The sequence below is a fragment of the Hyla sarda genome, chromosome 3, assembly GCF_029499605.1.
Source record: "Hyla sarda isolate aHylSar1 chromosome 3, aHylSar1.hap1, whole genome shotgun sequence".
NCBI classification, from domain to species: Eukaryota; Metazoa; Chordata; class Amphibia; order Anura; family Hylidae; genus Hyla; species Hyla sarda.
This window is the reverse complement of record NC_079191.1, coordinates 356,362,450-356,375,368: the sequence shown is the minus strand read 5'-3', so window position 1 is coordinate 356,375,368 and position 12,919 is coordinate 356,362,450. Positions and strand designations below refer to the sequence as shown.

At 41.5% G+C, this 12,919-nt stretch overlaps 1 protein-coding gene across 1 annotated transcript in view; it reads right to left on the bottom strand.

Moving 5' to 3' along the window:
- Window positions 1-1,892: 1,892 nt before the first annotated feature.
- DTD1 (D-aminoacyl-tRNA deacylase 1) overlaps window positions 1,893-12,919 on the bottom strand; it is a 147,987-nt gene continuing 136,960 nt past the window's right edge. Inside the window, exons 5-6 of the mRNA XM_056567623.1 lie at window positions 5,141-5,319; window positions 1,893-2,311 (exon numbers count right to left, since the gene is read on the bottom strand). Coding sequence (XP_056423598.1) covers window positions 5,164-5,319 — 156 coding nt within the window. The 3' untranslated portion in view covers window positions 1,893-2,311; window positions 5,141-5,163. The remainder of the gene's footprint in view (window positions 2,312-5,140; window positions 5,320-12,919) is intronic.

The window sequence follows — 12,919 nt, the reverse complement described above, 5'->3', positions numbered from 1 at the left end:
ACAGAGGAGTCCTATCAGACAGGAGAGAGCACAGTGGAGTGCTATCAGACAGGAGAGAGCACAGTGGAGTGCTATCAGACGGGAGAGAGCACAGAGGAGTGCTATCAGACAGAAGAGAGCACAGAGGAGTGCTATCAGACAGGAGAGAGCACAGAGGAGTCCTATCAGACAGGAGAGAGCACAGTGGAGTGCTATCAGACAGGAGAGAGCACAGTGGAGTGCTATCAGAGGGGAGAGAGCACAGAGGAGTCCTATCAGACAGAAGAGAGCACAGAGGAGTCCTATCAGACAGGAGAGAGCACAGTGGAGTGCTATCAGACAGGAGAGAGCACAGTGGAGTTCTATCAGACAGGAAAGAGCACAGAGGAGTCCTATCAGACAGGAGAGAGTACAGAGGAGTCCTATCAGACAGGAGAGAGCACAGAGGAGTGCTATCAGACAGGAGAGAGCGCAGAGGAGTCCTATCAGACAGGAGAGAGTACAGAGGAGTTCTATCAGACAGGAGAGAGCGCAGAGGAGTTCTATCAGACAGGAGAGAGCACAGAGGAGTCCTATCAGACAGGAGAGAGTACAGAGGAGTGCTATCAGACAGGAGAGAGTACAGAGGAGTGCTATCAGACAGGAGAGAGCACAGAGGAGTAATATCAGACAGGAGAGAGCACAGAGGAGTGCTATCAGACAGGAGAGAGCACAGAGGAGTACTATCAGACAGGAGAGAGCACAGAGGAGTACTATCAGACATGAGAGAGCACAGAGGAGTCCTATCAGACAGGAGAGAGTACAGAGGAGTGCTATCAGACAGGAGAGAGCACAGAGGAGTGCTATCAGACAGGAGAGAGCACAGAGGAGTGCTAGCCCACCCTCACTTACTGGACTTTGTCCATGCCTGTGCTTCAGCTTGGACAAAGCCATGATTTTATAAGCCATGATTTCTACAAAAAGGAAATAACATTATCTTATGAAGTATATTAGAAAGGTTAATGTTTTGCCAAGATGTACAACAAATAAAGTTTTAAAATCTGACAGTGCCCTTTTAACTCTGCTGTCAACTCCTTTTCTCCTCTTCTTTGATGTCTATGAACACTATGTAACCCGAGTCCTCAGTGAGCTGAAAGTTTCTATTCTCAAGATGGACTTTTCCAGCCTTTTTTACTCTAAAAATATTATTTAATATGTTACAAAGTAAAGTATCATATGTTATATTTGCCTGTACTGTTGATTTGTGCAAAGTTTGTTAAAAAGTGCTGTGACCAGCTTCAGCATAGAGAGCATGTAAAGGAATTGGGGGAGATTAATCAAGACCCGTGCAGAGGAAAAGTCGACCAGTTGCCCACAGTAACCAATCAGATTGCTTCTTTCATTTCTGAAAAGGCCTGAAAAAAAAAAAAAAAATCTGATTGGTTGCTATAGGCAACTGGTCAACCTTTCCTCAGCACAGGTTTTGATGAATCTCCCCCATTGTCCAAGTATTATATCACCAGTCCCCATGCCTTGACGGGGAACACAGACATCATTTCTTGATTGGGCTCAAGCTTTGGAGACACCTCTATTAACCAAAATGGAAAGCTTCTGCAAAAAATGGAAGACTTGGCACAATCATGTATTATATAGATACGCTGGTGACAATAATAGCTGATCACTGGAGGAAACCAGCAATCAACTGTTCATGTGGTTAACCCTAGTAATTAGAGATGAGCGAACTTACAGTAAATTCGATTAGTCTTGAACTTCTCGGCTCGGCAGTTGATGACTTTTCCTGCATAAATTAGTTCAGCTTTCCGGTGCTCCGGTGGGCTGGAAAAGGTGGATACAGTCCTAGGAGAGTCTTTCCTATGAAGGTATCCACCTTTCCAGCCCACCGGAGCACCTGAAGGCTGAACTAATTTATGCAGGATAAGTCATCAACTGCCGAGCCGAGAAGTTCGTGACAAATCGAATTTACTGTAAGTTCGCTCATCTCTACTAGTAATCATCAGGGTTTCCAGAAGTCATAATTCCCAACATTGCAGCATGCGGTCCTTGGATCTGCCTCATCAATTTAGGTTGCCCTCCACAGACAGAAACACCTAAATATGTCTATAAGTGGATCAAGAAAGGTCTACTACTACTCATTTAAAGGTCATGATGCTGTTGGGCATGACTAACTAAGCAGATAACACACCTAAAAGACTGCAATGGACTTAAACTTCTATATGCACAGTCTCTACAAAGACAGCAAGCACAAACAACAAGTATTGCATATACTGTGCTGTATTCCATAAGAACACCAATGCTTTGGTCCCTAAGGAAATTTTCTCCAGGTTGTTGGTTCCTGGAAAAGAAACACAAAATGATATTGAAAGGCCAAAAAAGTACGTTAAAATATCTTAAGAAGTAAGGAGAAATATTTAGTCTACGTGAATATTAATCAAAATTTGATATAATATGACAGTTCTAGACCTCCTAAAACTTTCTTGTCATACCTTCCTATTTGGAAAACCTTAAAGGGTACTCCACCCCTAGACCTCTTATCCCCTATCCAAAGGATAGGGGATAAGATGTCTGATCGCAGGGGTCCCGCCGCTAGGAACCCCCACGATCTCTCCTGCAGCAACCCGAGTCATCTGCTGCACAGAGCGAACTTGCCTGATGACGGGCGATACAGGGGCCAGAATATCGTGATGTCACAGCCCCGCCCCCTCAATGCAAGTCTATGGGAGGGGCATTAGCATATAATGTTTATACCTGGTTAAGTTGCATATAGAAAGTCCAGTATCATAACTTAATTGTGAGGAAAAACTTCTGTCAAACATTATACACTGCTCAAAAAAATTAAGTGAACACTAAGATAACACTTCCTAGATCTTAATGAATGAACTATTCGTATGAAATCCTTTCATGTTTACATAGCTGAATGCGCTGACAACAAAATCACACAAAAATTATCAATGGAAATCAAATTTATCAACCCATGGAGGTCTGGATATGGAGTCACACTCAAAATCAAAGTGGAAAACCCCATTACAGGCTGATCCAACTTTATGTAATGTCCTTAAAACAAGTCAAAATGAGGCTCAGTAGTGTGTGTGGCCTCCACGTGCCCGTATGACCTCCCTGCAACCCCTGGACATGCTCCTAATGAGGTGGAGGATGGTCTCCTGAGGGATGTCCTCCCAGACCTGGACTAAAGCATCCGCCAACTCCTGGACAGTCTGTGGTTCAATGTGGTGTTGGTTGATGGAGCGAGACATGATGTCCCAGATGTGCTCAATCGGATTCAGGTCTGGGGAACGGGCGGGCTAGTCCATAGCATCAATGCCTTCCTCTTGCAGGAACTGCTGACACACAGCCACATCGAGTTCCAGCATTGTCTTGCATTAGTAGAAACACAAGGCCAACCGCACCAGTATATGGTCTCATAAGGGGTCTGAGGATCTCATCTCGGTACCTAATGGCAGTCAGGCTACCTCTGGCAAGCACATGGAGGGCTGCGCGGCCCCCCAAAGAAATGCCACCCCACACCGTTACTGACCCACCACCAAACCTGTCATGCTGGAGGATGTTGCAGGCAGCAGAACGTTCTCCACAGTGTCTCCAGACTCTGTCAAGTCTGTCACATGTGGTCAGTGTGAACCTGCTTTCATCTGTGAAGAGCACATGGCGCCAGTGGCGAATTTGCCAATCTTTGTGTTCTCTGGCAAATGCCAAACGTCCTGCACGGTGTTGGGCTGTAAGCACAACCCCCACCTGAAGACGTCGGGCCCTCATACCACCTTCATGGAGTCGGTTTCTGACCGATTGAATGGACATATGCACATTTGTGGCCTGCTGGAGATCATTTTGCAGGGCTCTGGCATTGCTCCTCCTGCTCCTCCTTGCACAAAGGCGGAGGTGGCGGTCCTGCTGCTGGGTTTTTGCCCCCTACGGCTTCCTCCACGTCTTCTGATGTACTGGCCTGTCTCCTGGTAGTGCCTCCATGCTCTGGACACTACGCTGACAGACACAGCAAACCTTCTTGCCACAGCTCGCATTGATGTGCCATCCTGGATGAGCTGCACTACCTGAGCCACTTGTGTAGGTTGTAGACTCCGTCTCATGCTACCACTAGAGTGTATGCACCTCCATCATTCAAAAGTGACCAAAACATCAGCCAGGAAGCATAGGAACTGAGAAGTGGTCTGTGGTCACCACCTGCAGAACCCAGGGTATAGGCAGGTCAGTACTGTGAAAGTCAGTGTCCAGGGATCTAGTAAAGTCCATTAAGGTAAAGGAATCCCGGCGCTCAATGGATGCTGAAGAAATGTTGCTATTAATTTAAAGCATAAATTGCATAACATATATAACATGGCACGCGTTTCTGCTATACAGAAGCCTTTTTCAACTTAATAACCTTACAATGGGAAATGGAAACTGTTTATATGCGCCCGACCGGCACAATCAGCGTCATCACCGAATCTCCCATAAATGAGCATCATAACACATGACAAGCTAGACACGTTAGAACCCCGGGGTCTCAACCGCGATTATGAGTTGTCGAAATTGCTATACTAAATAACAGTCATTTGAGTTATTACTCACCTGTAGTATTTTTTCCTCTGTTGATTTTCTCCAGTTGCAGCGGCCAACATAGAGATACCGTCTTCAAATACTACTGTTGTGGTTTGAACTCCATTCATAAGAATGTCACATGTGTTTTTTGATGTTATGATGCTCACTTATGCGAGGTTTGGTGAGGACGCTGATTGTGCCGGTCGGGCGCATATAAATAGTGTCCATTTCCCATTGTAAGGTTATGCAGTTGAAAAAGGCTTCTGTATAGCTGGAACGCGTGCTGCGTTATATATGTTGTGCAATTTATGCTTTAAATAAATAGCAACATTTCTTCAGCATCCATTGAGTGCCAGGATTCCTTTACCACCACCTGCATAACCACTCCTTTATAAGGGGGTGTCTTGCTAATTGCCTATAATTTCCACCTGTTGTCTGTTCCATTTGCACAACAGCATGTGAAATTGATCGTCAATCAGTGTTGCTTCCTGAATGGGGAGTGTGATTTCACAGAAGTGTGATTGACTTGGAGTTTTTTGATACACAAACTTATCCAAAAATACACCACAACATTGGTTCAATTCTGATGTTAGTATAAAATGTGGTGTCTTACCCGATGCTTCCCTCCAACAAATCCTATGGCTCTCTTTCAGAGGACACGTCCCCCTCTGCTCCACTGCTTGCACTGGGATCATCCTTACTCCGAGGGACACTCTTCTCTCGGCCAGACTCTGAGGGTCCTTTGGTTCTTGTCTTCTCTTTTCTCTGTTGCTGTTTTTCAAGCTTCCCAAGCTGTGTGAAAGTTGAAAAAAAGATTTAAAAAAATGAAGTAAAAACTAAGCTTTTAATAACTTGGACTAGAAATATAAACTAAATCTGGCAAACAAACCACAGTGGCCTAAAAATATATGATTTTGGCCTAGAGAGCTCTTTCTGGGGGTGGGGTGGGGGTGCGGGTTAATGACAGGTGTACTTTATTATTTATTGTTACTAATGTACATCTATATTACTTAAAACCATAAAAATAAGTGTTAGCCATAAAAACAAATCAGCAATACCGATAAATAATAAGTGTGGTTGAGTGGCTATTTAAAGGGGTACTCTGGTGGAAAAAGGTTTTCAAATCAACTGGTGCCAGAAAGTTAAACAGATTTGTAAATTACTTATAATTAAAAATCTTAATCCTTCCATCTACTAAATACTCCAGAAGAAGTTGTGTAGTTCTTTCCAGTCTGACCACAGTGCTCTCTGCTGACACCTCTGTCCGTGTCAGGGACTGTCCAGAGCAGGAGAGGTTTGCTATGGGGATTTGTACTGGAAAGAACTAAAAAAAACTTCCTCTGGGGCATACAGCAGCTGATAAGTACTGGAAGGATTAAGATTTTTGAATAGCAGTAATTTACAAATCTGTTTAACTTTCTGGAACCAGTTGATTTGAACTCTTTTTTCCCACCGGAGTACCCCTTTAACATCTACTGCACTTGGGTTACTTTGATGAATCCCCCCCCCCCCCCTTTAAGCAATATTATCATTATAAGGAAAAGAGGCGAGTCGCACGTCGCTCAGTGTATAACCAGCCGCAGCAATGTGCCGTTGTAGCCGATGATACGCTGAGCGCAGCGCGACTCAACTTCCCGCAGGAAGAGGAAGAAGACAGGGACCGAAGAATGAGACACAGATATCAGCGCAACAGGGGAGAACTGGAGAGTGAAGTGCACTATTGTGAATAGTGGATAAATGGTTTAAGTTAGAACACTTGTTTAAGATACTCCTTTAACCCCTTAAGGACCGGGGGTTTTTCAGTTTATGCATTTTCGTTTTTTGCTCCTTGCCTTCAAAAAATCATAACTCTTTCAATTTTGTACCTAAAAATCCATATGGTTGCTTATTTTTTGCGCCACCAATTCTACTTTGTAATGACGTCAGTCAGTTTGTGCAAAAATCTATGGCGAAACGGAAAAAAAAATCATTGTGAGACAAAATTGAAAAAAAAACACGCCATTTTGTAAGTTTTGGGGGCTTCCGTTTCTACGTAGTGCATTTTTCGGTAAAAATGACACCTTATCTTTATTCTGTAGGTCCATACGATTAAAATGATACCCTACTTATATAGGTTTGATTTTGTCGGACTTCTGGAAAAAAATCATAACTACATGCAGGAAAATGTATACGTTTTAAAATTGTAAATTTTCTGACCCCTATAACTTTTTTATTTTTCCGTGTATGGGGCGGTATGAGGGCTCATTTTCTGTGCTGTTATCTGAAGTTGTTAGCGGTACCATTTCTGCATTGATAGGACTTATTGATCATTTTTTCATGATATAAAAAGTGACCAAAAATGCCACGCCCCCTCCCATAGACTTGCATTGAGGGGGCATGGCCATGATGTCACGAGCGAGGCGTCCCGCATTGCCAGTAATCTGGCAAGGAGCGAAGTGCACTCCGTACAACGGATGTCTGGGGTGCCGCAGCCGAGATCGTGGGGGTCCCAAGCGGTGTGACCCCTGTGATCAGACATCTTATACCCTATCTTGTGGATAGGGGAAAATATGTATAGAGGTGGAGAATCCCTAAAGTGTATTGAATGCAGCCTGATTTTTCTTGAATTTTCTTAATTTTAGCACAAGACCTAAATATACCAAAATGTGTAAAATGTAAAGGATCGGAATACATTCTGAATACACTGGTTGCACTAGAACCATTTTAGATTTACAATCAACTTACTCTGTACACATATTTTCTGGCCCTTTTCCAGTTAATACAATTGTCTTCACATGTACTAGAAAAGCACTTCCATTTCGATTATTTTCCTTACATCTATATTTATTTAAACAAGTCATAAGAAACATTTTATAGAGAATATGTAAAATACCCCGTTAACTGTGACTCTGAATAATATATAAGTAATGGCAGGGATCTAACACGAGCATACATTACTTATTCTTGTCGTTTAGCTATAGACTAATGCTCTTTTTTCCTCATCATAAACTCTTGTACTTTAATCAATTTTTTAACATGCATTTCCGCTTCTCTACTCCCACATAATCAAGAGCTGGAATTAAATGTACAGATGCCGTCTGAATATCCCATACAAATGGGAATATAGCACCAAAGATTGTGCTTCTCCATGTGGAAAAAAGATCTTTAACCTGTTCACTGCACCTGCAGTGCATATCTCATATAGATTTAATTTGGCTATAATGGCAAAGACAATACTACACTGACAGCATGTCAATGGTTAAAAACATTGAAGAGTAAAGTTATTCACTACTATGACTGGGCTTAAAGGGGTACTCCGGCGCTTAGACATCTTATCCCCTATCCAAAGGATAGGGGATAAGATGCCTGATCGTGGGGGTCCCGTCGCTGTGGACCCCCATGATCTTGCACGCCGCACCCCGTTGAAATCAGTCCCTGGAGCGTGTTCGCTCCAGGTCTGATTACTGTCGATCACGGGGCTGGAGTGTTGTGACGTCAATGCTCTGCCCCGTGTGATGTCACGCTCCTGGGACTGATTTTAACGGGGTGCGTTGAGCAAGATCACGGGGGTCCCCAGTGACGGGACCCCCGCGATCAGGCATCTTATCCCGGTGTCTAAGCGCCGGAGTACCCCTTTAAGTATTATTCTTCTATACAACTGTAACTGTAGGCTCTCCGGAACAATTTTTTTTTTCATAGTTGAAAGTTTATTCAAGTATATAAACAAATAATAATGCATTGCATATGAGCAACAAATACAACGAGAGGGAGGGAGGGAAGAGAGGGGGAGAGAGAGAGAGAGGGGGAGAGGAAGAGAGGGGGAGAGAGAGAAAGAGAGAGAGAGAGAGAGAGAGAGAGAGAACTATATGCCATTTTGGGTTGGTTGTCGGCGGTACCCTACACCATACAACCACATCCGCGGATCATCACGAACACTAGGGGTTAACAACATCTTGCCCCAGGGGTTAATACATCTGGCCCCACTACCTACACCGCTACACCCCGTGGCCCGCCATAACACCGGTGGCTCTCCACATTATATAAGTAAGTTGCTTTTTTATACTTTTTGACACTGTACACAAGTTGTTTTTTATTGCTAGGCAACTTTCATTTTTCCACCCAATAGGTAATCAAAAGTTCTTTACAAAAAAGCAGGAAGTGAAATTAAAAAAAATATTTTATGGGCAAAGAAAAATATGCACAAAATCCTTTACATTTTATAAGCACCATAAGCAATGCTACCATCTTAAGCAGTTCATTTTTTATTGGCCTAAACGTTCATTTGTACTGTAAAGTGCAATGTAAATAGGTAATGGCCATTACGGAACTGTAAATGTTGTTGACAGTCTTTTCCAAACAAAAGTGTAATAAAATGAAAGAATACCATGCATCATGAAGACAGCAAAGAATGAATAAGCAGGGTCTTCATTTTTATTTCCCTAAATAGTCACCTAGACAGCAGTCTATATATATATATATATATATATATATATATATATATATATATATATATATATATAGTCTTTGCACATGGTTATCTTAGTAGATTCCTAAATGAACGCCTTTTGTGCAGCTTAGGAACTGTTTTCCATATGAGTTAGAAACCGACTGTTCTAATCAGAAGTAAACTTATCATTAGGTATATTGCATTTTACTAATTATATCTAGATGTTTCCTGTACATTATCTTTACCTTCATACTTTAGTATATGAATTAAGTAATTTTATACTACTTAAAGGGGGATTCCATGTAAGTTACATTTTATAGCATGGGGAATGATCATCACTCTGGCCAAAATGAACGTTTAGTTTTCACATGAAGTTTCACTCTACCGTAATCTTCCATGCTTCTTTTGCTCCTAAGGGCCCATCTAAGAAATCTAACATTTTAGCACTAAAAATAAACATTCTCCATCAATAATACATCTAAAATGCACTCAATAGGAAATGTAAAGAACAATATATGTGCAGCTTTCTTCGATCCAAACTGAAAAAAAAATGCCTTGGATGTTATCCTTGTAACTAGGGCACTAAAATACAAATCTTTATCGTGTTGTAAAGTGAACCTGCAGGAGAAAAATAATGGCCGTCTGGAAACAATGTAACACCAAATGGCTCAATCAACCATATGCGGAAATACTCGTTGGAGGCTATTAAAGATGCTAGGCTGCCTTAATGCATTGCTGATTCTTTCTGCTAATTTGTTACACAACGTGGTAGTTGAAATATTTACACTTCTTCTTAAATAAGACTTAATATATATACACAAGTCTGAAACTGGGACTGCAAATCTTTGGAAGCTTACATGGGAACTAATTTTAGATTTGTACAGACAACTAAAGCAGCAGTACACATGGAGCTAGTAACATGGAATCTCATTGATTTACTCAGAGAATACAGAGAAGCCAAACTTAGGAGTTAAAAAAAATAAGGTCCAAGAAACTTACAATGCATTTTTAGGATCAGCGATGAACCTAACATCTTTCTGAAGGAACCTGGACTAATTTCATTGGGCACTATGTAAAGCTTCACTCTCCTTGTTTTGTTGACCAGTTCCTCAACAGATGGCAGAAAATAACCAAGTGGTGGGAGTACCCTAAGTGAGCTGTTCCATTCACAGACTAGGGCAAATATAGCGTAGTTTAGCACTAAGGAATGTTCAGAAGTATCATGGAGAATGTGTGGAGCTTGCTGCCACTCCATTTAAATAAGGGGGGGATTGACATCAGTTCTTGTGGGCAGTGGTGGTCCCATCCCAGCAATAAGCCCCCTACTAACTAGTTATCCTCTATTCACAGGATAGGGGATAACTTTTAGTCTTGGGATAACCTATTGTGAGAGATATTAGCACCCATACTCATGTGACCATGACCTGTAAATTAAAGGAATTCTGTCATCAGTGTTACCCGCACTAACTTGTTCGTACAGGCAGGTAGTGCAATAATGATACTTACCCATCCAACGCTCTGTTCAAGGAGCACGCTAAAATCACTGCTGCTGCTGTCTTAGCTTGCCACCCAAAAAAGAAAGATAACGGGTGAACTGAGCGACGGATCGGGGACAGGTTATTCATTATCATCAGAGTCACTCGCACTACCAGCCTGTACCAACAGGTTAGTGCAGGTGCAACTGATGACAGATTCCCTTTGATTTGCATAGTCAATGCAGTTATAGTGCCTAAAGCTGGACATTCTTCTGATCACACAATCTTTGACTGGAACGTTAACACCTCATTGTAATGATTTCCTGTCCAGCTGACATGAGATATGGAGGAGTTTCAGCAAGATCTTTATGTAGATAGGAGTAGGTGCAGTGCAAAATGATCCTAGCAAAAGGGTAGAATTCTGGGGAAAGGGTGATGGAAAATTCAGATTTGAACAAACTCTACAGAAAAATCTGTGAACTGTGTGGTCTAAGTTATTCATCTCATAGGTTCACCTATTGTTTAGATAGACTGGGCGGAATTGTCATGAACAACCCATTCATTTCCCTGCTGGGTCACAGAACATGCAGTTTCTGCCAGAAATTAAGTTTGGTGTTAAATTCTTTGCTCTAATTTCTTTTCTACTTTATATGTTATATTGTCTATGTTATATTAGTACTGGATACTTTGAAAGCCAATTGGAGTAGTCTGTGTCTATGATTCAAAGCCGTACACTAAATCTCCAGGGCTCTGGTTTATGTTGCTCTTTTACAAGTGTTTATAATATGATCATTTTGTACATGACAAACATATTACTAATGTAAACCTCATCCATAATGTATATGTAAGACTATGCTTGCTTACATATATATCTCCACTCCTAATGATATAATATAAAGCAGAGGTTTTTAAAGGCAGTTATGTGGTTTCTATACAAGTACATGGAATCATTTTCTTTCTTTGCTTAATCCCTTTGTCATTACAAAGTGCTGATGGTGGGATCTACTTTATGTAGGGATTCTAAGGAAAACCGTAGGCTAGATGGGACTAAATGGCCCATTAAACAACATGACATTTCACACCACAACACATTTTTAGCGGCCTAACAACTTTTTGGAGCCAAGCATAGATTTTGCATTTGTTCATGGCTACAGGAACAGTGGAGCAAAAGGAATTTGCACTTTTAGACTACCAGGAACCAACCCACTCACAGGGAAGAAACACAGACAAGTTTTAGAAGCAGTACAAACATGCAATAAATATATTAAGAAGGCTGTAGTGGGTGGGGTTAAAATAAAAAAGGTGTAGTGGAAGAGTGATACAGTTGACTGAAATCCTGGCCAGAGTGTACAGAAGGAACAGGAAGTACATTACAGGATTTACACCAGAAAGTAGGGCAATGGAGAGAGTAGAGCAGACAGTATGCATCAGAATAAGAATGAAAACATAAAATATCATAGAAAGGCACTAAATATAACTATTTACCAATAAAAATGTTGATTTATAAGACACTTTAAAATAGGTTTCTTTATCAGAAAAACAACTTTAAGACAAGGGCCCTGATTTACTATTGTAAACCTGACCTGTTGAATTGCGTCACATATTGTGTCTACGCTAGAATTTGCGCCAAAAAAAAAAAAAAAAAATGACAAACTCTTCATTTTACTTAGAAAAACTGAAAAAAAGGTCATGGCCACAGTGAAAAGGGGACGTGTTCCCGGCCTTTTTGGAAATATCCCAACATATTTACTAATGTTTCCACAGAAAATGTGATTGATTTGAGCTCTGGAAAACCAGACAGATCAGAGCAGTTGTAAAAAGCAAAATGAAGGAAAAAGTGCAAAACATAGGGAAACATTAGTAAGTGCCGTGGAAAAATACCTGTCTGGAAACAAAACCAACAAAGAAAACTTCACTCCACTCTTAGTAAATCAGAGCCAAGGTGTACTAAAGGAACCTTGCATGGTCAGCCCTAGGACACTATGCTTTGGTAAACAAACATGGGTGAGGGATCAAGGCACTACGATAACAGCCACAGAAGATGGGGGCAGACAAGATGTATGGCACAAATTCATGGAATACAGGGAAATGAAGGTATACTGTCATTTATTGTAGGAGGTTTATCATTGGTAGAGTGATGATATAAATACTCACCTTGCAGGGGTTCTAGACACGCCTCCTGACGAAGCACAGGCGAAACGTACGTTGGGGTAGGAGGAGGCAGGTGTGTGGCTGCATGGCAGGAGGATCTTATGGTTTTTTCCCTTTTTCCTTTTATGTTATTTCTGTCCACTTTATTTTCATCTTTGGACATGTTTTGGTTTTTCACTGATACACCTCTTATTCTTTATACTTGACTGTATACTCTGTGGATTGCATTCAGTGATTACCTATTACCTATTTACATCTGTATCTTGTTGTATACCTGCATTTCCCTGTATTCCATGAATTCGTGCCATACATCTTGTCTGCCCCCATCTTCTGTGGCTGT